The 25,842-nt window shown below is 38.8% G+C and overlaps 1 protein-coding gene and 1 pseudogene across 18 annotated transcripts in view; both read right to left on the reverse strand.

The window, feature by feature from the left end:
- Positions 1-319: 319 nt before the first annotated feature.
- Positions 320-25,842, reverse strand: part of Znf385b (zinc finger protein 385B) — a 423,340-nt gene continuing 397,817 nt past the window's right edge. For all 17 annotated transcript variants that reach the window (XM_004868150.4, XM_004868149.3, XM_087201052.1 and 14 more), the window contains 4 exons: positions 5,068-5,313; positions 4,138-4,316; positions 3,516-3,617; positions 320-1,798 (listed from right to left, as the gene is read on the reverse strand). In XM_004868150.4, coding sequence (XP_004868207.2) covers positions 1,580-1,798; positions 3,516-3,617; positions 4,138-4,316; positions 5,068-5,313 — 746 coding nt within the window. In that variant the 3' untranslated portion in view covers positions 320-1,579. The remainder of the gene's footprint in view (positions 1,799-3,515; positions 3,618-4,137; positions 4,317-5,067; positions 5,314-25,842) is intronic.
- Positions 5,323-24,726, reverse strand: LOC106007993 (protein SET-like; annotated as a pseudogene). The gene has a single exon (XR_015447326.1). The product of XR_015447326.1 is annotated as a protein SET-like (transcript).

Genomic DNA, 25,842 nt, shown 5'->3' on the forward strand with positions numbered 1-25,842 from the left:
CTAGGGATTTAGAAGACCTACAGTTAGTTTAAAAAATCAGTCACAATTTTTTTAACAGGCTGCTACCATGATTTTAGGCAAACTCACTGCTTTGTTTGCCCCAGCTTCTTAGAGATTCAGAGAGAAAGCAACAGTAAAGTTTCACCTCATGCAAATGCTGGGAATGGTAATGAATAAACATGACAAATAAATATGCAACAAATACAATTTAAAAATGCTAAATATGTAAGAAGCAATCTTTGTACCTACTAACGATCATTCATGAGGTGATTTCAAATTGGAGGAGTCTCAGGAGAAAATAACACTGAAAATATAAAACTGATTTTCATTTTTCGCACTTTTATTGAAAAGGTACATTTAAAAAAATACACAGACATTTTACCATTTACAGATTGCAGATGTAGATACTCTAAAAGAGATAACTCTGTTCTGTTGTTTTTATGATACCTCTTGCCCCTGACAGCACAAACATTCCGGTCTTGTTGACATCAGCCTAGAAAAGGGGGCAGGGGAGCATGACCTGCAACATAGTCCATGAACAGAAAGACAAATTGTTCAATTATAAATTTTATATCTTCTGTACATTATTGCATTAGGGAGCCACAAAATTATGTAGCATCATTACAAATGAAAACAGATTAAAAATGGAGATAATTATGTAGAAATACATGGATTCGTTGTCTTCTTGCAGAATATACAGGAGGTGCAAAAATGTGCAATTGTGGAAGCTCTTTTTGTGTTTGTACACATTTGCTTAGCAACTCAAACCGGTGATGAAGCTACAAAATAAGTTAAACAAAAATAGCAAAAAGGTAGTAATTATAGCTATGTTATATGGCTTTCTAGTTTCTTTAAATATCTCCAAATAAAATGTGATATAAAGAAAATACATTATCTTTTGTTCTCTTAAAGAGAAAATTCAAAGCTACTTTGCTTCCTAACATTTACACAGCAACTAAAAATGTTGATTTCAGACAAGAGATACGATCTAGTACTACACAGGATACAACAGTACTTGGGTCTAAAACAGTACACAATCCCTGTCAACAATAGTACACCGAAAAGAAAACGTTGTGATCCGTTGGTAAATGGTATCCACAAGCAAGAACTTGTGTTCTATATTGTTCCGCACTAGAGTATGCCCGGTTGGATTCCAGAGTTATTTACAGACATCTGAGGAAGATCCTAGTTTTCAAGTCTGTCAGGAAAATATTCCCTATTTTCTAAGCCGGATCACATCCATGGGAAAATAGAGATTGATTTTCTTTTTTTCTGACCAATACGTTTTCAGGAAAACAAATATCCCAGATATACCATTTGAATGGGGTGGGGTGAGAGGGGAACCAGGAGATAAAGCCTACTGCTCGCGTTCCTAAATTACAGGAGCGGTCCATTAAAGCACTCTGGAATCTAGCGATTGGTTTTTCTTTGGAGTTGGGGTTCAGGAAGGCAGGCTGCATTTTGTGGGTGGATGGGGGTACTTACTGCAACACAAAATGCTCACATTGCTGCAATCCTTTTCATTTTCCTTCTCAGCTTTCCTACTGGCCTCGATCAATCGTCTTGGGGCTCGCGGAAGTCAGTATGGAGCGAAGAGGATGGAGGCGGGGGTGGCGCGGATGGGCCCGTGCCCGGGCCTCAGGAGAGCGGGGGGGATGGCTGGAGCCTGGAACAGCGACGCAGATGGCCGGGGTGGCAGTGACAGGGCAGAGGACACAGCCGCCGCGGCTGCCAGGGGTGAGGACAGGAAGGCCGGGGCCAAAGGCTTCATGATATCTTTCTGGAATGCAAGTTTTGCCTAACGGAGGGAGGCAGAAAAACCAGGAGTTTGGCAAGGATGTTGTTTTGGAATAACAGTACTATAGATATTTTTTCATAAGTAAAAGATCACTATTAACAAGCCTTAAATTAAAAAAAAAATTTTACTATCAGAAGTCAAGAAATGATTATATTCACGAAGCTGGCTTCCGTGGCTCTCGGCATAGCTTTACTTTGATTTCTTTCCATTTCAGCTCTGTTCTGATCTTTGATTCTGGGTCCTAGGCCTGGGAAGTCTCCCTAAGTAGACACACATGTACTCAGAAGGAGTAAGACATATCTGGGGGCTCCCGTTCAGGCGGTGGGGCTCAATTCAGAATTCAGACCTATCTTACACTGGCACGTGGCCTAGAGAGAGGTTTTTTTGTTTTTGTTTTTGGAGAAGCACAACCTGTCATTTCACTTCTTTTAGATAAATTGCATCAAGGTTAGGTAGCTGTGGTTTAGGTAGGGACACTCAGAGCCAAGAAAACAAAGTCAATTCTACTTCTCCTACAGTATTCCCTGAGAAACTGCCGCTAAATCGAGTTTCTGAGGCTGAGAATGCCTGTAAGTAGGCTAGAAAGTTTCTCTACTTGAAGGAATCCCTGGGCAGAATCTTCCTGTGAAGTAAGAAATCAATCTTTAATTTCTCTCCTTGCAATCAGGAGAAGCTGTGCAAGCAAGATTTGCTTACTGCAGGTACTGCCTGCTGGCAGCATCAGGTGGAGGCTTTGCAAGGTAATCTCAGCATCACCTCACCTCGGGCTGCCCAATCCAGCCTCCTCTCAGACTGAACATTATGCCAGGCCGAGTCCCAGGGAGACTGAAATCAATCCATCTGGCTATTTATGTGATACCTATTGCTGAAGTCTCTAGGTATTTTTGCTAAAAAACTGAAAACAGTACGTATTGACATCATTGGGTAAAACAGGCTAATTACCAACATGCCTGCTATAGAATGGAAAGAGAGCAATATGAATACCACTTTCTTGTATACACATGTGCACACACAAGCCAGAAAATAGGAAGATTTTTGCTTTCATGGTTCAGACGGCTTCAAACCCAGATCTTGATGCCGCAGCCTTCCAAGTAGCTAGGAGTACAATCAGGCACTGCCATGCCCAGTTTTACTTCCTTTACATAGTTAAGAAGATAGTTTTTTGACAAGGTCTTGGTAAAAGAGAAAGGTATTAGTTCTTAAAGAGGTTCAGTTTCTCTTTTCTAAGGAAGCTTTGTTCAAGGTGTCCTATAGCACAAACTCAGAAGTTCATTCTAAAATTTCCATCAATGAGGGCTATTTAAATTCACAACTTTTAGGTTGGGGATGTAACTCAGTGGTAGAGCACTTGCTTGGCACATGTGAGGCCATGCGTTCAAGTCCTAGTGTGGCAAAAAGTTAAAAATAAGAAAGATAAGATGTGCATATAATCCCAGCACTTTGAGAGGCTGAGACAGAAGAATCTCAAGTTTGAGCCCAACCTGGGCAATGTAGCAACTTAGCCTGTCTCGAAATAAAAAATAATAAAAGGGCCTGGGAATGTAGCTCCATGTGTAGGCCGTGGGTTCAATCCTTTGTATAGCCCTTAATCAGTCAACCATTCAATCAATCAGTTCACAACTTTTCATGACCATTAGTTCATAAGCCCTCCTTAATGCCCATTTCCAACTCAGCAAGTCTGCTCCACAAAGCAGGTGAGCAGATGAGGGAAACTTACTGCTAGAATGCTGGGGCTCCGCTGGAGTTTGTTGTATGGGCTGTATTTCGGCTTCAGCGGTTTCCCTGCAACTCGGTCTTTATGCCTTCGGCTAGAAATGTGCTAAAAAAAGGTTTGAGGTGTTAGCTGAGTCATGAATGTATTTCCTAGACAGAGGTAGCTGGTTTCTTCACTCTCAGCTCTAGGTCCTATTCAAACATGGTTTGGGTAAAATCTTTGGGACTTCTCAACGAAAACTTGCTCCCCACTTGATTGTAATGCTTCCGTCCTTCTGCTCTCCATAGCCCTTACCAGATTTTGCTCGGTATCACCCCTGTTACTGGGAAGTCTGTTTCCCTAAGCAGATTTGGGTCCCTGACAGACAGGCTCCTGCTGGACTGTATGCGCCATGTGACTGCTGTGCCCACCTCTCTAACACCTAGCGTAGAACCCAACACAGACAGTAGTAGATGCTGGAATATTGGCTACAGACTTTCCTTTCCACAAAGCACTTGTATGTTATGCATCTTCTAAAGGTTAGAAAATTCAGTGAGCACAGTGAAAACCATTCCATAGATGAGAAGATACTGACAGTAAAAGGGTGGCCCCAAACAACAGGGTACACTAATCCAGGATACATTACCTGCTTGAGTTGAATTTCTGAATTAACGTGAACATCACAGATTTCACAATGAAATGTCTTGTTCTGTAGTCCTGACCCCTTACTGCCATTCTGCATCTTTAATCTTGATCCTGGTCTAGGGTAGGACTTAATTGGACCAGCTCCATTGCGAGCCTCAACCATGGTCTTGTGTTTAGATCCTAAGACAGGAAGAGACATACTTCACATAGTTGGTTAGAGCTATAGGAAGCTCTTTGTTGTGTTATGCTTGAGAGCCTGTCTTCAGGCTGAAGTTCCCCATGCTTTTTAAAGATCATTTCAATGCTGATTATAAATTTAACATACTTTCATTGTAAAAAATGGAAAAACATAAGAGTATATAATAAACTATGGAAAATATAAAGGAGCATAAGAAAATAAGGGTTTCCTAGATTTTCACCACCCAAAAGTAACCACTGTTAGCCAGCTCTTTCTTTTTTGCATACTAGAAATACATTTCAAAATTAGGATTGTGATAAATAAAGATCTGAAATCTTCAAATATCAAATCAAGTTTATATTTTCTTATCATTACATTTTAATGGCTGAATAACATATTCTATCATATTGGGTTACTATAATTTATTCAATATTTCTCTACTGATGGATTTTTAAGTTGTTTGCATTTTTTCCTCTTATAAGTATGTGACAATATTGTGCAGAAATCAAAACGAGCTTTACAAAGTATTAGATGCCTTTGAGGAAATAAATAGAACAAGTTTTATCTCCAACTTCCTTTTGCTTTGCTATTTCCAAAGTCATTAGGATCATATTTTTCTAAAACACTCCTTTTGGATCAAAAGGGTAGAGAAGACATTGAACAAACAATTTCTGAACAATAGATGTGATACTCTGATGGGAAACATTGGGTTTTGTTGTAAAAGTTATTTAGAGTCAAAAGATAGTGGCTAACCTGTATTGTGTGCCTCTAGCTGTGACAGGGAGTTCACAGCCACTTTGCATAGTGAACAGTAAAGTAATTTTTTGGCTTTTTCTTCTTCTGATTCAGCAATGGTCCCAGGAGCTCCATTTGTACTCTTGGAGGGTGAGGGGGCTGCTCCAGGTGGCAGGGCTGCTGTGCCAGACTTGAGAAGCAAAGAGCCACCTTCGGAGCCTGATGGCTGACTGGGACTGTTGGCTTTTAATTTCCCTTTGTCTTCTAAGAAAGACACAGAGATATTATCAATATCTCATTTATCACACAAACACAGATAAATCACCCTAAAGGACTTAAAATAGAAATTCAATTTCTATCTCAAATAGAAAGATTCACTTATATAATTTTTCCTCTAGCACAGATTTTACTTCATAAAGTTTGATTTAAACAGAATTCCATGCCATTAGTTTCCATAGTAGGTCACCTCAAGATCATGATGACTTATGAAGGAAGAACTTCATTCTCCTCCTTAAAGCAGGCAATTTTCTGTCTGGTATCCTTGAGTTATACGCAATGCTCTAGAGAAGTCTTTAATACAAACATCAGCTACCCTTACATGATATGATGATAACATGAAAGAAGTCATTAGCTGATGTTAGTCTCACCTGACCACTCATGTTTTAATTATGACATGGATAGAAAGTTAAAATTTAATTTTTACTCCAGGTTAAAATCTTTAACTTTGGGTCCTAGGGTGGAGGAGAGGGAAGAAACGTGGTTCATTTTCATTATGATCAGTCAAGGTTTTGCTGCTCTTTAAATGGCAATGAAATTTGTCCAAAAATACAAGAGACAAGGGTTGTATTCATTATACTTGTTAATTACTGCCAGCCTAAATAAAAAGTTTTAAATAATGACATCAACCATAGCATAATATGAAGATTAGCCAAATCGCCTAAAGACATTTTGGCATTTTGATTACGTAGATATGAATGCTTATAATCCTTGAGGCCTATGTGCAGGCTATGAGGGGTCAGAGTGACTTTCACACAATCTGGAGTTCATTTACTATTCAAGACAGGCTCACTCAGTGACTCCTCTGGGAAAGAAACTGGAGCTTTGTAGGCAATAGCAAAATCCATCCCACGTTTAATTCTAGTAGTGCCAGTACTCTTAGAAAATGTCTATAGATATGCTGATTAACCCTCAGTAAGAGAAAAGGGAAATCAAACAGAAAATATATTTGTCAATTGCTCTAGCTAATGCAGAACTATATGCCACAGGCCTAGGTGACCCAGAGGGAAGGAGTGAACAGAAAATAGCAATGTTGTGTTTCTATGTTTGCATTACAAGATTCTGCATATGAGCGGACCAAGACTTTCAGGACTCAGAAATGGTGGGAGATCATATTTTTAATAATATATTTTTAAAAGCCTCATCAATTTGGAGACCAGCAGTCAATTTCCATCTTTTTTTCCTGAGCTGGAGCCATTGGGGTATGTCAAGATTAGACACAGTGATAGTGATACAGAGGGTTTCTAGATCTGAGAGTCATCATAGGGTTCTACATTCTATGTTCCTTTTCAGTAAGTGTATTAAAATCTGCAGGATGATATTAAGCGTGATGGAAAAGGTCTTAGACTTTTATTAAGCTGACCTGAGTAGTAGGAGAGAAGAAAACAGAACCATTCTTCCTAATTGGTAATAGTCAATAAATTAGCTTGGAGATTATTTTAGGTTTGGAAGTCTTCCATCTATCAGGGTCTCCTGGATTGAATTTGCTCATATACAACTCACAAAGCAGCAAAATAATTCAGTAATCTTCATGTTTGCCCTTTGGGATTACTCAGTTTCTTGTGATGGAAACTAAAATTACTGCACACCAAAATCTTTCCTTGCTTTCAGCATTTCATTTAACATTTCATACAAATTTGACTGGAAAAATCTGACCTACGTCAGTTATTTACTCACTCTCTTATTACTACTGTAGTGTTCCTAATATTAATGTTCCTCATATATCTTATATTCGTACAGAATTTTACAGTATACAAAGTGCTATTACCTGTATTATTATCTATCAAAGCAAACTTGTGGTATACGTTAGGCTGAAAATGGTGTTTCTTATCTTTAAGATGGGGGAACTGAAGTTCATCAAAATTAAATAATGTCCTACACATCGGTAGGCAGCAAATGAGCATGATGTTTTCTCTAAATGATCACCATGTGGGGCACGAATCTCCTAGCACAAAAAGGGGAACTTAATGTATCATTAATATTACAAAAGCACACAACAGTCAGCCCAGACATGAAACAGCTATTGCTTTGTTTTACAATGCAGTTTAGTTTTTAAGCATATTTGCCTTAGAGGGAAATATTTATCTTGTTCAAAACCATTTGATTCAGGTTATATTGAAAAGATGTATAAAATTATCTGTTTTCCTCTATAGCTTTAAAAAATTAAACAGATTTCCTTTTCATATCTCCTTTTTAAAAAGGTAATTTATTCACTACAACTGTATATTAACATTACATTAATGCTGGCAATGTGCTAGACCCTGAAGAGAATGGCAGGTAAAGCAGGTATAGATTTTTAAGGAGCTGCAGTTTAGCAGGGGAAATGAGCTAGTCATTCAGAGCCTCTAATTTATGATAGGAACTAGTGAGCAGCATGAGAGTATGGAGCAGAAAATGATTACTTCTGCTTGGGAAGAAAGGGCCGTTTTTCATTAAGGAAATGGCTTTTTGAAGGTTTTGAAGGTCAGATTTAGATAAGCACAGAACAGGGGTGACAAGGCGTGGGAAGTAAATGTTTTGAAGCAGAACACGAGGACATGCATGGGGGGTTAGGAATCTCAGGGCGTCACAGTGGAGCACGGAGCTGGCAACAGGGCTAGTGGGGCCTAGTACTGCAAAAGTCACCTGTGCCACCCACAGAGAGTATCACAGATGTGTTAAAATATATGCTAAGCATCTGCATTTCTTTTTTAAAACATATTGAGAGCTTCATTGTGTTTCACATGATCTCAAATTTAGATAAATTGTTCTAATTGTCTTCCACCAAATAAGTTAGTCGTGTCTGTCTGTCTATCATCTATCTATCATCTATCTATCTGATTATTTTGTAGTACTGAACATTGAACCCAGGGCCTCTCTACTGAGCTCCATCCCCAGACCTTTTTCATGTCTTTGAGACAGGGACTTACTAGCTCACTACATTGCCCAGGCTGGGCTTGAACTTTTTGACCCTCCTGCCTCAGCCTCCCAGTGTGTTGGGATTACAGGTGTGTGTCACCACTCCCAGCTAAACAGGTTAGAGTCCTAATCTTTAAGAATACTAGAGAAAAGTTTTGACTTTGCAAATGCATTAATGGTTTCAACATATTTAGGGAATCCTGTTATGGGACTGATACTAGCTAGTCAATAAAGCAAATTCTACAGTCAGGAAAGTTGTTGATGCATTTATATATTAAATTCTGGCATTTTTTCAGGATGTGTAAACTTATAAACTTCAAAGCCTAATTGTATTATTTCTCCTATCAATGATTTGATATTTTGATTAAAATCCACTATATTATTTCTCTTCCCTTATTGGCATTTTTAAAGCCTCCTTATTTTGTATATTTAGAAATTTAATTAATGTATTGTTTACTTCATTTCTTTTAATAAAGATGCATGTCATCTGGAACTTCTAGTTAATATGAATTCCATTTTCAAGTATTCCCTCAACTAATGTTAATTAGCAGGTCTTCTGACTGTCTTAATTATTTCTGATTATTCAAACACCTTGTTTAAGGTTTTATCCTACAGGACATTGAAGCAAAATTTGCTTAGCTACATCAGAATTGCCCTTTGTAACCAAAACCCATAATTTATGCATTCAAGTGAATATATTTCCTCAAAGTAGCCCCCTTGAGAGGCTCCACGCATTTTCAAGCATTTGAAAACCCTTCTTTTCAAGGCTATTTTCATATTCGGTTGATATACCATATAAAGAAAATCAGTATTCAATATTTGTCATCCTTATTTTTTACTTCAAAAACTTAGCTCCAATTAATCTACCTTATTCATCACACTTTGCACTGTTTGCTTAAACAGTGCTTCAGAGGGCTGAGACACTGACACAGAACATAAAAAGAAGCCAGAAGTTCTGGAAGCAGCTTTAAGAAACTGATCCTCTTGGTAGATGGAAGTCATGTCCACGTACAGTTCTTAAGTTTTAAAACAATCAAAATAACATTCTACCTACAATCCAGGTCTTACATTCTGAATTAGCCCTTTGAAAACTACATCAAATTTTTATTATTCTACTTCAACATTTATTCCTGAGTTTAATTTTATTAATACAACAAGGTTTTTGCTAACTAGGTTTCAATGATTTGGTGACAGATACATATTACTGTGTATGATAAATTCATGTTTATTGTAGGAAATTTTAAAAAAATCAGACGAATTCCTAAAAAAATGTAAATCACCTTTGAGACCAACATAACTTACCTCACTTATTTTTCACACACTTTAATGAAGTAGAAACTTATTATATACATACCTTTATATTGCTTTCAATTGAGGTATAATCTATGTGCTGTGAAGTGTATATGTTTTATGAAATGTTACATATGAATAACTGTGTAAACATAACACATATCAAAATATGGAATATTTCCACCACTCCAAAAGGCTCATTTGAACCCTTAATCAGCTGGTAAGATAAGTACTATATATCCAAAGGTAAACAGCATTCATACCTCTATCAACTGAGATCAGGTTTAGCTGTTTTAAACCTCATATAGAGGGAACCACACACTATTATTCTGAGTTTGGCTTCTTTTGTGCAACATTATGTCACTGAGATCCATTCATGCTATTACATACAGAAGGGTTTTATTCATAGCTGGATAATATTCCATTGCATGTCTATGCTCTAATTTATCTTTTTGTTATTGATGAACATTTGAAATATTTTCAGTTTTTGTCTATTTGAAATTGTAACCATGAACATTCCTTTATATGTTCATTGGTAGATAAAAATACTCATTTATGTTAAGTATTTATGCATAGTAGAATCACTAGGCCACAAGATATTCATTTATCTACTTTTGTACATTCTGAAAACAGTTTTCCAAAATGCTTGTACCAATTTATATTTCTATCAGCAGCATATGAGAATTCCAATTATTCCATATCCTCTCTAGTAGATGGTATTGAGATAGGGTAGAAAAAAAAGATAGAAAGTAGACAATGAAAATTCTAATTTAAAAAATGTTCTTTTAAGAAAAAACTACAGCTTCAGGACACAAAAGTTACCCAAGACCTTTTCCCTTCCAGGAAACCACTACAAAAAATCTCCAAGGGTCTTAAAGACACAATAATCCTGGGCTGGTGCTTTTTTGCCTGTAAATTGCACTTTCTCCTACTGATCTCCATCCTCAAGAAAATGCTCTCATAAGCAGGCAGGATATCTCAACCTTAGACATTTGTAAATGGTTTGCATTCTGACATAGCTGGCCATATGGGCAACATGACAGACATAGGAATCATGTCCCAGATCGCCCCTTTGACGACACCTCCACGACCACATAACTATATCCAGCTCCAGGTCATACTGTGCCACTTTTGAAAGTCCATATTCTATTCTCTCTGAGTGTGTGTTTTAAAATTTTTGTCTAATAAATCTCTTTATGCTGCTCAATTATGTGTCTTAAAAATTCTTTTTCCATGATGAAAGTGAGTAAACCTACAATCATGGGTAGGGTGAGTTGGGGTCTCCATCTCCGCTTTGGGGACCTCCTTGGATGCATGAAGTGACAGTGTCAGTGTCATCAGGCCTTTTGATTTCAGCCACCTGGAGGAGGTGTGGTAGTGTTTTATTGTGGTTTTAGTTTGCAATTTTCAAATGACTAAGGATATTGATCACCTTTGCATATTTTTATTAACCAAATATATATATATATATATGATACTAACACAGAATATAAAAAGAAGGCAGAAGTTCTGGAAGCAGTTTTAAGAAACTGGTCTTCTTGGTAGATGGAAGTCATGTCCATGTACAGTTCCTAATTTTTAAAACAATCAAAATAATATTCTACCTACAATCCAGGTCTTACATTCTGAAATATATATATATTTCAGGGTCTCACTATGTAGTGCAGGCTGGCCTTGAATGCATGGTGATTCTCCTGCCTCAGCCTCCTCAGTGCTGGGATTACAGGCCTGCACCACCGCACCTGGGTATGTATTTTCTTTCATGAAGTGTTTGTTCAGATATTTTGCCTGTTTTTAGAAAACTGTTATCTGCTTTTTAGATTATTGTATATAGTAATTATACATATAGTCTAAACAGGCATCCTTTGTCAAATACCCATACCAAAAATTATCTCCTTGACTGAGATGTACTTGTTACTCTCTAAATGTTGTCTTATGCGAACCCCATTGAGGGTGTGTGTGTGTGTGTGTGTGTGTGTATGTGACTAGGGACTGAGCCCAGGGCCTCACACATTTGAGGCAAGCACTCCATCACCAAGCTATATTCCCAGCCCAAGAATCCCAATCATTTAAGAAGGACAGAATCATCAAGGTTTAGATAGATGAAGCTGCTTGTCCATAGTCGTTCAATTAATACATGGGACAGTGTGGATTCAGACACAGGACTCCTGTATCCTGATCAGGTGTTCTTATTGCTGTCGGTTTGGGGGTGCATTACACTGAGAACGCTCAGTCTCAGGAGTGCCTTCTACAATGTCTGACATTGTTCAATAAAGGTGAGTGGATGGTAACGTTTTTGGATATTTAAGTTACATGGTGACCCTGGGAGTACAGCACATATGGGCAAATGTGCTGAGAGCCAGATACATAAATCTGCTTTCCTATTGTTTCACTAAAGGCTGTGTAGGAGACTGGAATATATCACCTCTGAACATGTCTCTTTGGCATAAGTTTTATTTTGAGAGGCAGCTACTGAAGAAGCCCTAAAAACAGTAGAAATTACCTGTTTGTAAGGGAAGTTTGCATCTATTAAGGTAATCTCCATTTGTAAGGGTGTCCCTTCCCTGCATCAAGAAGAGAAGGAGGATGCTAATTTTCTAGAAAATTTTACCAATGGAGGAGACAGGTTTAAGGCTGCATGACAAAACCTACCCTTATTTACTGTGTTTTTCCTGGTCACTTTCCCATAACCAGCTTCCTCAATACTTATCTTTATTCTTGTTGAAGATGGTAACTGCAAAACCACCTCTTGGAGATTTGTTCTTTTTTCTGGGTATTGCCCATGTATACATGAGATATACATGTTCATAATCTTCCATTATTTTTCTCTTGTTAATCTGTATTTTATTACAGGGATCAGTTCCAAACAAGAACTCAGAAAGGGGGAGAAAGAGAGAGAGTTATTTTTTCTCTCCTTTATAGTTGCAACTTAACATGTCATCTAGAAAAGCAAATGTCAAAGTCTTTAAAAAGCACATTTCAAGCAGTTTTCACTTCTGACAATTTCCCTAGATTAGTTAACACCCCTAAAGAAGGCCTCAGAATTCCTACATGATGAAAAAATTTCCTTGCACTACTGTTTTTGGTAACATATGTCTTGATTTATCAAGCTGTATAAGTTAAAATCAGTAAGAATTTTCTGCCTTTGAAAAATGGCAAAGATAAAAAAATTGCACTTAGAGAGAGGATGAGATAACAATGCTAAGAGAAGGTTTCTGTGTACTGCTTGGAGAAGGATGTGAAGTGATGTAACCCTAAGGAAATAACCACTCATCCATCGAGACGGAGACCACCACAGGGACAGAGAATAAACCCCTGGGTCCTTAATCTGTTGGTCATTAAAAGCATTAATCTATCACTCATTTGTGTTTTCTTCTGAGGCAGTCAGGGACTTAAAACTTAAATTGGTTAAAAAAAAAGTGACCCTTCCCTTGGGCTTGTAGATACCCAAATGCATAATTTAAAGGCAGAACAAAGCCTGACCTTCATTTTATATCTGTCTCTTTTATTACCTTAAAAATTTGGGTCAGATTCCTGCTTAGTAAATTTTAACAATGTAGGGAGAATCTGTCTACAAACTGGCAATCCAAGGTTGATTAGCCCTACATTTAAATAACCTATCTCATCTACCTTGAAGACTGAGAACATCAAGATAAGGGATTTTCAGCTATCAACGAGCATCTACAAGTCTCCAAGCACTGCTCTGGATCTTGCTCACCTTGGTTTTCAGCAGAACCTCCCCAAACAGAGACTCCTCTAAGCTTAAACGGGAATCTCCTGGAGACTAGATTGCCCCCTTAGGCTGGAAGAACTTGTCCACAACTTTGTTTTTTTCCCAAGACAGGGTCTTGCTATGTAGTTCCGACTGGCCTCAAACTTGCAGCAATCCTCCTGTCTCAGCCTCCCGAGTGCTGGTATTACAGGCATGCGCCACCACACCCAGCTCCAGAACTATCTTTGAAACCAGAAATGAGAAAATGATCAAGCAGACCATAGCCCATCTCATTTACTTTATAAAAAGTGGTCTCCTTTTTTTTGGTTAATGGGCCAGTCTAATCTCCATCAGAGTGATGCCCTATCTCCTCAAGCCGAAGTCCCTTTGCCATTCTCTCTTACTTTCTTACTTTGTCTAATAAATTGGCCTATACCTCTGACACATCCTGAAATGCTTGTCTGTAATCATACTCAAGAAACTTCCTGGTTGAGTTGAGGTTCCCATCTGTTCTTTAGGGGTATCTCCTTGGACCCCATAAGGGGGCCCAACAAATATTTAATGAGCACCTATTATTTGCTATACACTATACTAGGTATTAAAGTTAGAGGTAAACAGACCACGTCCTTGACTCAATGGAACTAATCATACAGCCAGCGGAGGAGACAGAAAAGAAGTGTGTGTGTGTGTGTGTGTGTGTGTGTGTGTGTGTATGTACTATTGAGGCTTAGAAAACAATAAAGAAGTTCAGTGATTTGACATAGTAGGCACTTTTGAATTAAAGGAAGCTGGAAGGCCTTAGAAGCTGCCTCTAAACCTAGGACTTTCTGGCCTTTCGTACCTCCTTTCTCATTCCAAACCCAAGGAAATGCTCTTTCTGAAGTTCTCTTATTGGATTGAGGAAGCATCTTCCAAAGATGTTCAATTATATTAAGCCTTATCCCTAGGAAGTTCATCAAGTAATAGAAAAGATTAATCACCAGAAAAGAGAAGAGATAAAAGCTGACACCACACCAAGACAGATTTTTCATCTGTTCTCCTGAGGTGGCTCCAATTGATTACCTCAGAGATTATTTACATAATTAGACAACTTTTGTTGGGAGGGAAGTTCTGTACTTTCTGGTAACCTGTGGCTCCTCCCCTGGAGCTGAGAGTAGTGTCCTAGGCCACTGTCAATTCTTCAGGCTCACCTATTTCTAAAAATCATTTATTCCTCTAAAGTTGCATATGGCCCCTCCTTTTCCACTCCATTTATTTCCCTCTTTCCTGTGGAGTGGGTATTTAAGCTTCAACCATCTGGCCCTTTCTCTGAGTTTCATATTTTGTATGGCTCCTGTGCACATGTGCATATTAATAAATTTATATGTCATTTTGAACAAGGGGCTCCTATAAAGTTGAAAGATTTAAAGAAACACCCAGATACTGTCATTCTAACCTGCTCTTTTGTTTTCTTCCCAGCTGCATCTCATGCTGGGAAAAGAAAACTCCCAACCTAGCACAACTGTACCCACAAAATTGGGTTTACAACTACAGTTATACATGTGTATATCCTAGGTAGTTAAGCTTAATTGTGTCAACTCGATTGGCTTGGGTTTAGTAAAGCAGACTTCTGAGTGTGTCCAGGTGGGTCATGGATGATATATTTGGTCCTCACCTCTTCTTCTCTGGCACTGTTACCTTTTTCTGATTTTTGGTCTCCATGAAAAATGAAGCTTTCCTCCATCATACCCTTCTGCCATTCCTGTTTTGGAGACTGCTGACCCTGTACTGCATCTCCTGAAACCATGAGCTAAATTAAATCTCTTCTTCTTTAAATTGTGAGTATTGAGTATTGTGTTTCAGCAACAGGAACTCTGAATAATATACTATCCATCCTGGTTGGTTCCTTGCTTTTGTTTCTATATACTATATACTCCTAAAACTGTGATTTATACAGGGAGGACAGGCTGTAGACAGGCTGTCTTCCCGTGTTTAGCCAAATAATGAATGAATTCATTTCTTGCTTCATTGTTTTTTCTCTTTTTAATTAGACTCTCAATGCAGTGCATGACTGAATCTTAGCTGTTGGGACTCCCAAAGATGAGCCTTTGGTCATTAGGTCAGGGATTCTTTTCCACATTCAGGTGTGGTAGATTTCATGCTTGTTGTTGAGGACCGGATAAAAAAGTGGACCAGTCTTTACCATCAAATCACCCCAACTAGGCTATCCCAGCTCAACTCCTCAGGCCATAAAGCAATGATTTTAATTTTTAATTTTGGGGAGCAATATTACTGGGCCATTTACAGATAATTTTTATCATTATGATTTTAAGAGACTGAAATTTTAGATAGAGCTTTAATATGTGTATTTTGCTTTTAATGACAATGTAATAGGTTCTGGGACAGTTAAGCTTGATTGTTAATTTGATAGAATGAGAGAGGCCTTGGTTAGTGAAGAACACTTATGGGTGTGTCTCAGTGGGTCACAAGTGGTATGATCTTGGAGACGATTCCTGGTCCCTGGTCCCTCAGTCTGGCTCTTTCCTGCTGTTCTTGCTTCCTGGTTCCCAGGATATGAGCAGCTTTGTTCCCCACACCCTTCAGCGGATGTTCTGTCATGCCTTGAGCCCACGTCAATGGAACCAGCTAACTATGGACGGAAACCTCTGCGATGGTGAACTGATATAAATCCTTTCTCCTTTTAAGTCGTTTCCTCTGGTATTTTGTCACAGCTACAGAAAGCTAGCACAGGTTCTCTGATTATTGTGTAGTCATTTATCATTTAGCAGAAAGTTTTTGAAAAACCATAAGCCTTGCGTTCTGTTATCTAGTGGTCTTTTCAAGACAAGTCTTCGGAACAGGAAAGGACCCAAAACCTGAGAGAAGTGTTCAAAACACAAAGGCCATAGTTTTAGTAGAATCATGCTTTGTGTTTTCTGAGGTCACTAAAGGATACTGCTTGTCAATTTATCCAATTAATTTTTCCTCTTTATATTTACTATTTCACTAAAAAGAATTAGACAACAGGGCGTGCTGGAAAAGGACACCTGGTCATACTCTTTTCTGTCCTCACAAGCACCTTGAGCAACATTTCCTTATTTTCCCCCCAAAAAGCAATGCCCATATCACTATTTAACACTCATAAAACCAAGTTAGCTCACTTTGATAAGGAATTCTGAAGTGATTCTATTCTGCTTTATCTCCCCACTATCCAAATAGTAAGAAATTAATAGGTGTCAGTCAGAGCACCTTTTTCCTTGTGCAGTCTTGTGAGAAATGAAGTTAAAAAGCCCATGGGGCTCCACACCAGACAAAAAACCCCCCTGTAAAGCTGTACATATGTAAATTGATGTGTGGTAGAAAACCTTGTAAGCCTTTGCCTCATTTGTCTCCTCCTTATCTACACATTTGACACAGTACAAGTGATAGAAACTGCTAATTAATGACATATTTTAAAGTTTAAAGTAGAATTCCATTTAGATAGCTAATGGGTTTGCAAAAAAAAGAAAAGAAAAGAAAAGAAAAGAAAAAGAAACATACAAGCTGAAAGATGAACAAGCCAATTTGGTATTTTGGATAAAGTTCTTTGCAAAATGAAACATAATTAGAGATGTACAGATGCTAGAGTCATCGGTATATTGTTGGATGCACAAAGAAAGGCATATTTATTTGTAGTATAATAGGACTTCACCTGTCAAAAGGAGCAAGTAGAAAATTCCAGCATTGCAGATTATGGTCAGATACAAGAGTCCATTTGCTGCCTCATTTTATTTATTAGATTATGTGTAGATAGATCTCAGAAAGATTAGTAATAATTCAAATGCACCATTTAAAAGATTTTTGACATAGCTTTCTTGGCCATTTAATAATTTAACAATCTAATAATTGTGTACAATTATTTTAAAATTCTATGATCTTATGGATTAATTTAAGTCAGGAACATATATTAGTAAACATAATTAATGAAAAATACTATATCTGGAGAAGAAGTTAAAAAATCAAACAAATGAGGAAAGGTAGATATGTAGAAAATATACACATTCCTTAGCTTCCTCATGAAAGCTTTATCCTTTGGCTTACGTTCACTATCACTACTCCAAATGCTCATTAGCAAACATTTGGTCTCCTATATCTTAGAGAGGCTGAACAAATTCATCTATGATGCCTCAGTTCCTTTTATCTCTGAGGAAATGGTGCATGTTTTCATTTGGGCTATCTTTTAAATCTCTTCTCTCTTTCCTATAGCTTCAATTATTTTCTTTGTACTATGTTCTTTCTGTCTACAAAATCCAGAGACTGCCACGTTTCAAAAGTCATTCCTGGACTTGGTTCATTCCTGGAGCTTCTTTCCCATCTATCCTCTCTGCAGTCCAGAACCTGAAGTGCTCCTGTGAGGTAGCCTTTTCTGTCTCCTCCCTTCCATTCTTATCCTCCTATCAAAGACAATGGTCTCTCTGTAGTCTTCTCTTTCAATGGGCATGTGTTTTTTCCTGAAACTTTTCCCATTGATGTCCCCAGCACTTCCCTTGCGCACCTCTCCCAAGGCCTTCACAGTAGCTCATCTTAGTTCCTTTCCTAGTTCCTGAGAGTTGGCAACTCTGTCTCACCTTCTTGTCTTCTTGGGCATTATACGATCTAATTCACTTTGGCGACTTTCTCTACGTAGATTCCTAAATTCACAGGTGAACTCTCCACCATCTTCACAGGTTCAGGACACTTTTATCTCTCTAGGTAATCTCTAGGTCACTGGTGGCAAACCTATGGCATGAGTGCCACAGCAAGTTGTTTTTTTTTTATCATTGAAAGCTCTAAAAGGTTCACCATCACTACTGTAAGTGATCTATTTCCAGATGGTCTATGGGTTTTCAAGCTCAACATGGCTGATACTAACTAGATTGAGCTGTAGGGGCCATGTAGAGGCCCCCATATAACTAATATGTTAGAACTGTCAGCAATGACTCTTGAGTCCTTCCCTCTCTGATCTGTGACATTTAATTAACAGCTAAAGTTTATTGATACTATCTTCTAAATATCTTTTCTATCAGCCTTTCATCCAGAAGACATTTATTCAACATCTACTATGTGCTACTGCCTCATTTCAGACCCTTATCTGTTCTCTCTGAACCACCATAAAACTCTCCACTGATCTTGCTACTTCTAATCTTTGAGCCCACTTCCTCCTTCCTTTTTTATTCTATGCTCTGATTATCCTCCTCACATAATTATTTTATGATCATACCTTAATTATAATTATTTATTTGCACTTAAAAATTATTCCAAGAATAGAGAAATTGTTGAATCTTAGGACTACGCTTGAATTCATCTTTAATTTATAGAAGACCAAGGGGCCAGGAATTTAGCTCAGTGGTGCTGCTTCCTGCCTTGCAAGTGCAAGGTCCTGAGTTCGATCCCTGGTACCAATATATATATATGTGTATATATATATATATATATACACACACAAACATATGACCAGAGATGGGCAGTAAGTCTGTGGAACTAAGGAATGTTCAGTTCAAGGCAGTTCACTCTAGGCTACTAGTAAAACTATAAAAATATTTACTCCTAATAGCAAAATCATAACTAGTGAAACAAATACACAAAGGACAGAAAAGTGTATTCACTTATGTAAATTGATCTGCTGATTATACAAAATATTTGTGTTAGTGTTTCCAAGGTTATATATTTGCAATAAATATTTAGTGTCCGTTGAAGTTGAAACAATTCTCTTAAGAATAGATTTGAGGGTCTAGGGGCGTGACTCAGTGGTAGAAGACTTGCCTAGCATGTGCGAGTCCCTGAGTTTGATCCTCAGCACTGAAAAAAAAAAAAAAAGATCTCTTTGAGATGTACTAGGACAAAGTCAAAACAGCAATCATATTCCTTTGTGCTAGGCCAGGATTTTTATGTGTAATAAAGTGAACAAATCTGTGGGTTCATCTCCTTTATTAGAACTTGTAACAAACTTATAGATAAACAACAACGTACTGCTGATAGATAAAGATACAACTAAGCCATGTGCTCTGCTAGAAAATCTAAAGTACATAAGAAGAAATGACCACAGTATAGCCAGTCCTCTTTGCAACTGAACTACAATCCTGTTTTCTCACAAAACTACAGGCATTCTGTTGGGAGAATCATTAGAAGCTTCTAACCCAACAACTGCCTTTGCAATGTTCTATGCGGTGTCAATATTGTCATATCATACTGTATTCATCTGCGTTTTCAATTATGTGGTTGAAATATTTATGCCATAATACTCTTTAAAAAAAATCTAAGTACTGTATCCTATGCCATTATTTAATTTTCACATCCTTTTATGTATTACATGTCCACTGCTGAAGGTATCATTATGAAGGTTTTGCATCTTAGTGATGGTACCACTTACAACTAAGTCAAATTCTTAAGGCACATAATTTGACTCTCGTAGACCAAGACTGATCTCATACACTGGAAGTCCTTTAGTCCCTCATTTAGGCATCCTGCAATGAGATGCTGCATTTAGACGGGCTCTCATTGCATTTCTGCCGTGGTTACCCAGCATAGTGCCAGTGTAGGTTGGTTTATCTTACAACACCTACTCCTTGGCTGACTTGCTTTATTATAGGACTTCCTGCCGGGAAATGCCTGATTTCAGTTCCCCACTCACGGGCGAACTGCCCGACCACCTTTGGAAATGGAAATAGTTTTCTATATGGCTTGTGCTTTTTTGCAGATTGGAAAAATAAAAGCAGAGTACTTAAGCATAATCCCTCAAACATCAGGTAGCCAAGGACAAATAGCGAACTTAGAACTGGTTTTAAAATTCTCAGAGCACTAAAGTATTACAGCAACCCAATATCTCAGGCCCTTCGCATCCAGTGCCACATGAGCACACCTCCAACTACGTTCCAGAAGCCCATCTCTTCAAGCATCATCAGTGAAGCGTATTAATTCCTAATTAACTCTGTTGATATCTGATTTTCATAGCTTGGCTTTCAGACTAATTCTGAAAGCTGGGAAAATTGTCTATAAATTAAAAGCGACTCTTCACTGAATCAGAATCCCTATGTCCTTCCAGAAAAAAACAACAGCAAAAAAAAGGAAAAAAACCCAAACCAAAAAATGCTATTTATTTTAAATAATTTAGTACTCATGAAGGTTAGGTGACTGAGTTTGTAAGTTGCAAAACAGCCCTGCCCTATACGTCCACCTTCCGGTTATTCTCTGCCAAGGTGTCATCCCAACTCAGGACGCTGTTGCGGATCCTGTTTGAAAGCCCGTGTCAATCAGGTCCCGGCCATTGGGCAGGTGGTTCAGTGAGATGCCACTCATTGCCCTCCTTGTCCAAGCTCTGCACGCCAACAGCTCCTACTGTACATGTACCACTCTGTTGGCACTGGGGATTTAGCGCAGTGGCACTGAGGCTGCCTCGCAAGTGCCAGGTCCTGAGTTCGATCTCTGGTACCAACCCCCCCCCCCACAAAAATACCCCCCACACATGTACCACTCTGTTGAGGAGCAGAAGATATCGTCTCTCACTCCAGTAAAACTGTGGCACTGCCAGCTATCTCCTGTTGAAAGCTGGCAGCCCACACCCTGTACCAGTGAACTGGCACTGATATTAGTGAACTTGTCAGTTTTTCCGAGTGAGCATAAAGGAGGGCTTGTTTGCTAGAGTTTGAATCTAATGAATAGCTTTCTCCTATTTTGTGTAGTTTTTCAACCATTTGACTTCTATAATAGAGAAATCATGTTTCAACTTCTTTAGGTTGAAAAATTGCCCTTTTTCTGATTTGTCACCAAGAGATGTGAAAGTTATTTCTGAGGCAGCTTTATTATTGAAAATAGAATAAGTAACTCATATCACTCAAATCAACTCCCTCAGGGAGTAGGTCCAGTAGAGAGTCAAAAGTCAGGAAGATTAAAAACTAATTTTCTCGATGGAATGAGGAACAGGGTCTTTTTCTTCCAAGTGAATGGCCCCATTTCAGAGGACACAGGGATTCAACAGGCACAAGCAAAACATTTGAATTCAAGTCCCCCTCCTTCCTTCCTTTCCAGATGCAGAGATCAGGGAAGGGCTTAGCTCTGATACTACAGTCAGGGTGAAGTGCACACCGACAATGGAAAGGTCAGCCTGGGAACTATTGAGGAAACTGAGTCTTCCTTTATATAGCCAGGGGAGAGAAATCACTGCCAGGAAACACGCTCAGTGCCTGAGGCAATGAGTCTGGCAGAGAAGTACCAGGCTCGAAGTCTTTATGGACCTAACTAGGTACTGCCTGCTTAAGGAGACTAGGCAGACATTCTGGGGCTGGACTGGCCAGGCATAAGAAAGCTATCAGTCCTTTGAAAATATGCTGCTAAAAGTCAATAATATTTCACATTTCTAATCTAACTTTCACCTCTAAATTCAATCTCCTGTGTTGTGAAGTTGTCAAAGCCAGCTTTAATTTAAGACCTATAGGTTGCAGAAGAAAGTCTGCTGACCATAGAAAGTCACCTTTAATTTAAAAGGCCTGGGCCTCCAAAGGGCCCTGTCTGGGGTTTCTTAACATGCTCTGTCTCAGAAATGGGTATAATTTAGGTCTGGAATGTCCCCCAAAGGCCTATGTGCCAAAGGCTTGGCCCCCAGTTTGAGGCAATTGGGAGTGGTAGAACCCTTAAGAGATGCGGTGGGAAGTCTTCAGGTCATTGGTAACAGTACACTCGATGGGTGTAACAGGATCCCAGCCCCTTTTTCTTCTCTCCTTCTGGTTCCCAGACAGGAAGTGAGCAGCTTTGCTCTGCCTTGCACTCCTGCCGGGATATGCTGCTTTGCCTCAGGTCCCAAATGAACAGGGACAGTGAACCATGCACTGAAACCTCCAGAATGGTGAGTCAAGATAAACTCTGCTCTTTATAAGTTGATCATCTCAGGTTTTGGTTATAGGGACGGAAAGCTGCCTAACACAGCAATATCACTATGGTTTTTTTTTTCTTCAAAAAGAATCTTTACATTCCTTTATTGGAGCAAGATTTCCCACCAGTATACAGTGATGTATCATACACTATCCATCTAGACAGGTTAGGGTTACACTTTGCCTACTGATGGGGTAGTTCCATTCATAAAGTTTTATACATCAAAAAGCTTTAAATTTGACTAGGCTGTCCATTAATTCACCTCTGAAAAACTGGCGTTTAATTTCAGCTCTATTTTATAGCAGTAAAAAGCTTATGCATTAAGAAGCCTCTGTTACTCTGTACAGCAGCTTTGAGCAGAGTCTGCATCCCACCTAGATTCACACAGTGGGGTCTCAATTTTCTCCTAGACCCCTGGGGACCCTTACCCTCGAGCACCCCTTCCCTGGTTGCAGTCACCAGTGCACCAGGTCTACGTGAGGGTGGCAGAGGATGTGCCTATTACATCCAGGTACAAAGAGGCCCATTTTAAGAGCTGCTGATTGGAGGTAAGAAGATTACAACTAGAATTCAGTTCAGATCCTGTTACCTCAAGTGACATATTTTCAGAAACACTGGAAAACTGTATGTACCCATCCACAGCTATGGAGACTTTAAGACACTGATTCAAATCCCTTTACCTCATCTATGTAGCCCTGAGGTCATCCTGGAAAGTGTGATGTCAAAAAATATGGAATTAGGTGACAAAGGTGGCATTGTTACAAGTCAAGTTTGGAAGGCTCTCCATTCCGAGAGAAAACATCAAACTCTTTGCGTACACATGTAGTTTTATTGTAACAAAGCAACTAGTACACTTTGAACGTTTACAACTGCACATCACCTTTTCCCTTCCAGTAAAAACAGAAAAGAATTTAAAAATAAACCAACAAAATTACAGTAGAGAATGTCAATTCCAAATAAGACCCTACAGGTTCTGCTGATTCTCCCATCGAGTGGCAGGGCTCAAGTCATCATTACGACAGAATTTTATTTAAAAGTATCATTTTAAACTGCAAGGATGTTTGTTAACATCACAATTAAATGTGCCAAAGGAGAAGCCATGTTGTCAAATGCCCGCTTAACCCACCCAAACATCTCAAACCCACCCTTTGGTGACCTATATACTATTGTTTAAAGTTTTTTTTCTTTTTTTAAACAAGAGAAAGTAGACAGGTACATGTTGGTAAACCCTAACCGTCCATATTCACATAGAGACAGTGTAATCTCTGAGGCCGATATACAGAGAAAGGAGGAAAAGAGCTAGAATTCTATGCACTGCCACACAGGGGCCGAGCACCCTCCAGCTTCCCGCAGAGCGAAGGGAGCGGAAGGGTTTTCTTTTTTCCCACAGAGCACGGTGGTGTTGATTCCACACAGTTTGTGTGAGACAGGAGGGGATCAAAATGAATTTAGAACAGAAGGTTGTAGAGATCCTTTTCCTGTTGTGTTCTGCTCAAGGTATCTCCCACAAAATAAGTCGAGAGCCATGGTGTTTGAGAAAAGACTTCAAGTACAGGGCAACTGAGCACAAGAGGGGGGAAAAGGACTGCAGCTTGCTTCCAGGGACTGGAGAACAATTTTTTAAAAAAAGGGGAATAAAAGGGGGAAAAAGAAGGTTAGAATCCATCAGTATTCAATTAGTCATCTTCTCCTTCATCCTCCTCTCCTTCCTCCCCTTCATCATCCTCATCTTCTTCACCTTCATCCTCATCCCCTTCTTCATCAATGTCTTCCAGTCCTTCCTCCTCCTCTTCTTCTTCTTCTTTTCTTCTTCTTCTTCTTCTTCTTCTTCTTCTTCTTCTTCTTCTTCTTCTTCTTCTTCTTCTTCTTCTTCTTCTTCTTCATCTCCTTCTCCTTCTCCTTCTCCTTCTCCTTCTCCTTCCTCATCATCCATATCAGGAACCAAGTAGTACTGCAACAGATTTGGCCAAACATCATCTTTGATGACCTCTCCTAACTCATCTGCACCCACATCAGCATGGTCAGTAAAGCAGGAAAAGAAGCTCTCGGGTTCTCCATGCTGCCTCTTCCTGCTGGCTTTATTCTGTGTTTGGGTTGAATGTTTCGTCAAATCCTTTCAAGATTTTCATTTGATTTCAGTGGACTTTCAAGATGGATCACCACTCTCATTCAGATGAAACTCTTTGGAGAGAACTTTTATTTTCGAAGTAAGGATTTTCATCAAAATAAAAATCTATTCTGTAACCTGATTTTGTATCTTCAAATTCTGTCACTTTGACTCTGGTCAAATAATGCAATGCCTCTTTGTCTTCCTCCCCAAGCAGTGCAGACACTTGTGGATGGTTAACAAATGTTGCTACCCCAAAATTGGGGATTTTGGCAATCAATTCTGACCTCTTCTGAAAAAATGGTTGGCAGAGTTTGTTACATTTCTGTTCTACTTTCAATGTCTTCTCACTGGCTTGTTCATTAAGTCTGTCTATTTCATTTTGCACTTCATCAGTATGTTCAATTGCTTTTTGTTGTCCTTTTTCTCCCTTGGGCAGGCCCAGTGAGGTGAACGCTGCCTTGGACTGGGGGGCCGGTGACTGTTGAGGCTTCTTGATTGGAGGGGTGAGCGGAGACTCAATATCACTATGTTAACACTTGGGACTGTGAAACTGTGACTGTTACATAATTCAGCAAGAAAGAGATATGACATCACATTGCTTTGTGAGCCTCACACTGTAATACAAAATATATGACTAAGAATTTCTTTCCTATCCTCCCTGTGCTTGTGATTTATAAACCTCACCAAGACATCAGGAATCATCATAACATAGCATATCGACAATAGAGACAGAGAAAAAACAATGCTTTCATATTTCACAGAAGTTTTTAATCTGGCATCTGTGACTTCCAGGGAGCCCATGAATTTAAGGCATTCATGACTTTGGATGGCAAAAATGTATCTTATTTTTATGTATTTCTAATTGACATTTTGCATTTTCTTCAATCATAAGTGAATGCAACAAATTACAGCAAACTTTACAGTACCTGTAACTTTGTCATCAACAGAAATAGTCTTATTAAACATTGAGAGTTGTTACTGAATGCTTGAACACTGTGTATGCTCATCACTACTTGAAAATTATGGGAGATGTCAGAGCCACTGCTACATCTTCTTTAGTGCATTATTACTGGATTATAATATCATGACAAAAATTGACAACTATATTTCAATGAAGTTGATTTTCTTTGTAAAATTATACTTTTTACTTTATGGATTTAAAAACATCATTTTAAGAATAGACTTTACTAGTTGGTCAGAAGAATCTATGGCACCATAAGAGATTAATAACTTTTGTGTTTATGTCTATTATTTCATTCTGCCTTTTCTAGCCTTACCTGTCATTTCAATCATTCTTTTACTATGATCCTAAATTTCATTCATTGTCCCCAGTGTCCTTTCATTGCTTTAGTTATTCAAATGGGGAAGTGTCTTAGTTACTCTCTTATTGTTGGGACAAAATATGCAACACCCATAAGTTAAAGTGTGTAGAGGCTTCAGTTCATAGTCAGCTGGCTCTAAGCCAGGGCAGCATGGCAGAGGGGTACGGCAATGGAGAAACAGTCCATGGCAGGACAGGCAGGAAGCAGCCAGCAGCGAGCCTTCCTTTCCCTTTATATTCCATTCAGGATACAAGCCTATTGGTTGGTGCCACCCACACCCAGGGTGGGGCTTCCCATTACCCACACCTAGAACCATGCTAAAC

This window comes from Heterocephalus glaber, unplaced genomic scaffold (genome assembly GCF_053883595.1).
Source record: "Heterocephalus glaber isolate CG9 unplaced genomic scaffold, H.glaber_assembly_v1.0 deba00000347, whole genome shotgun sequence".
NCBI lineage: Eukaryota > Metazoa > Chordata > Mammalia > Rodentia > Bathyergidae > Heterocephalus > Heterocephalus glaber.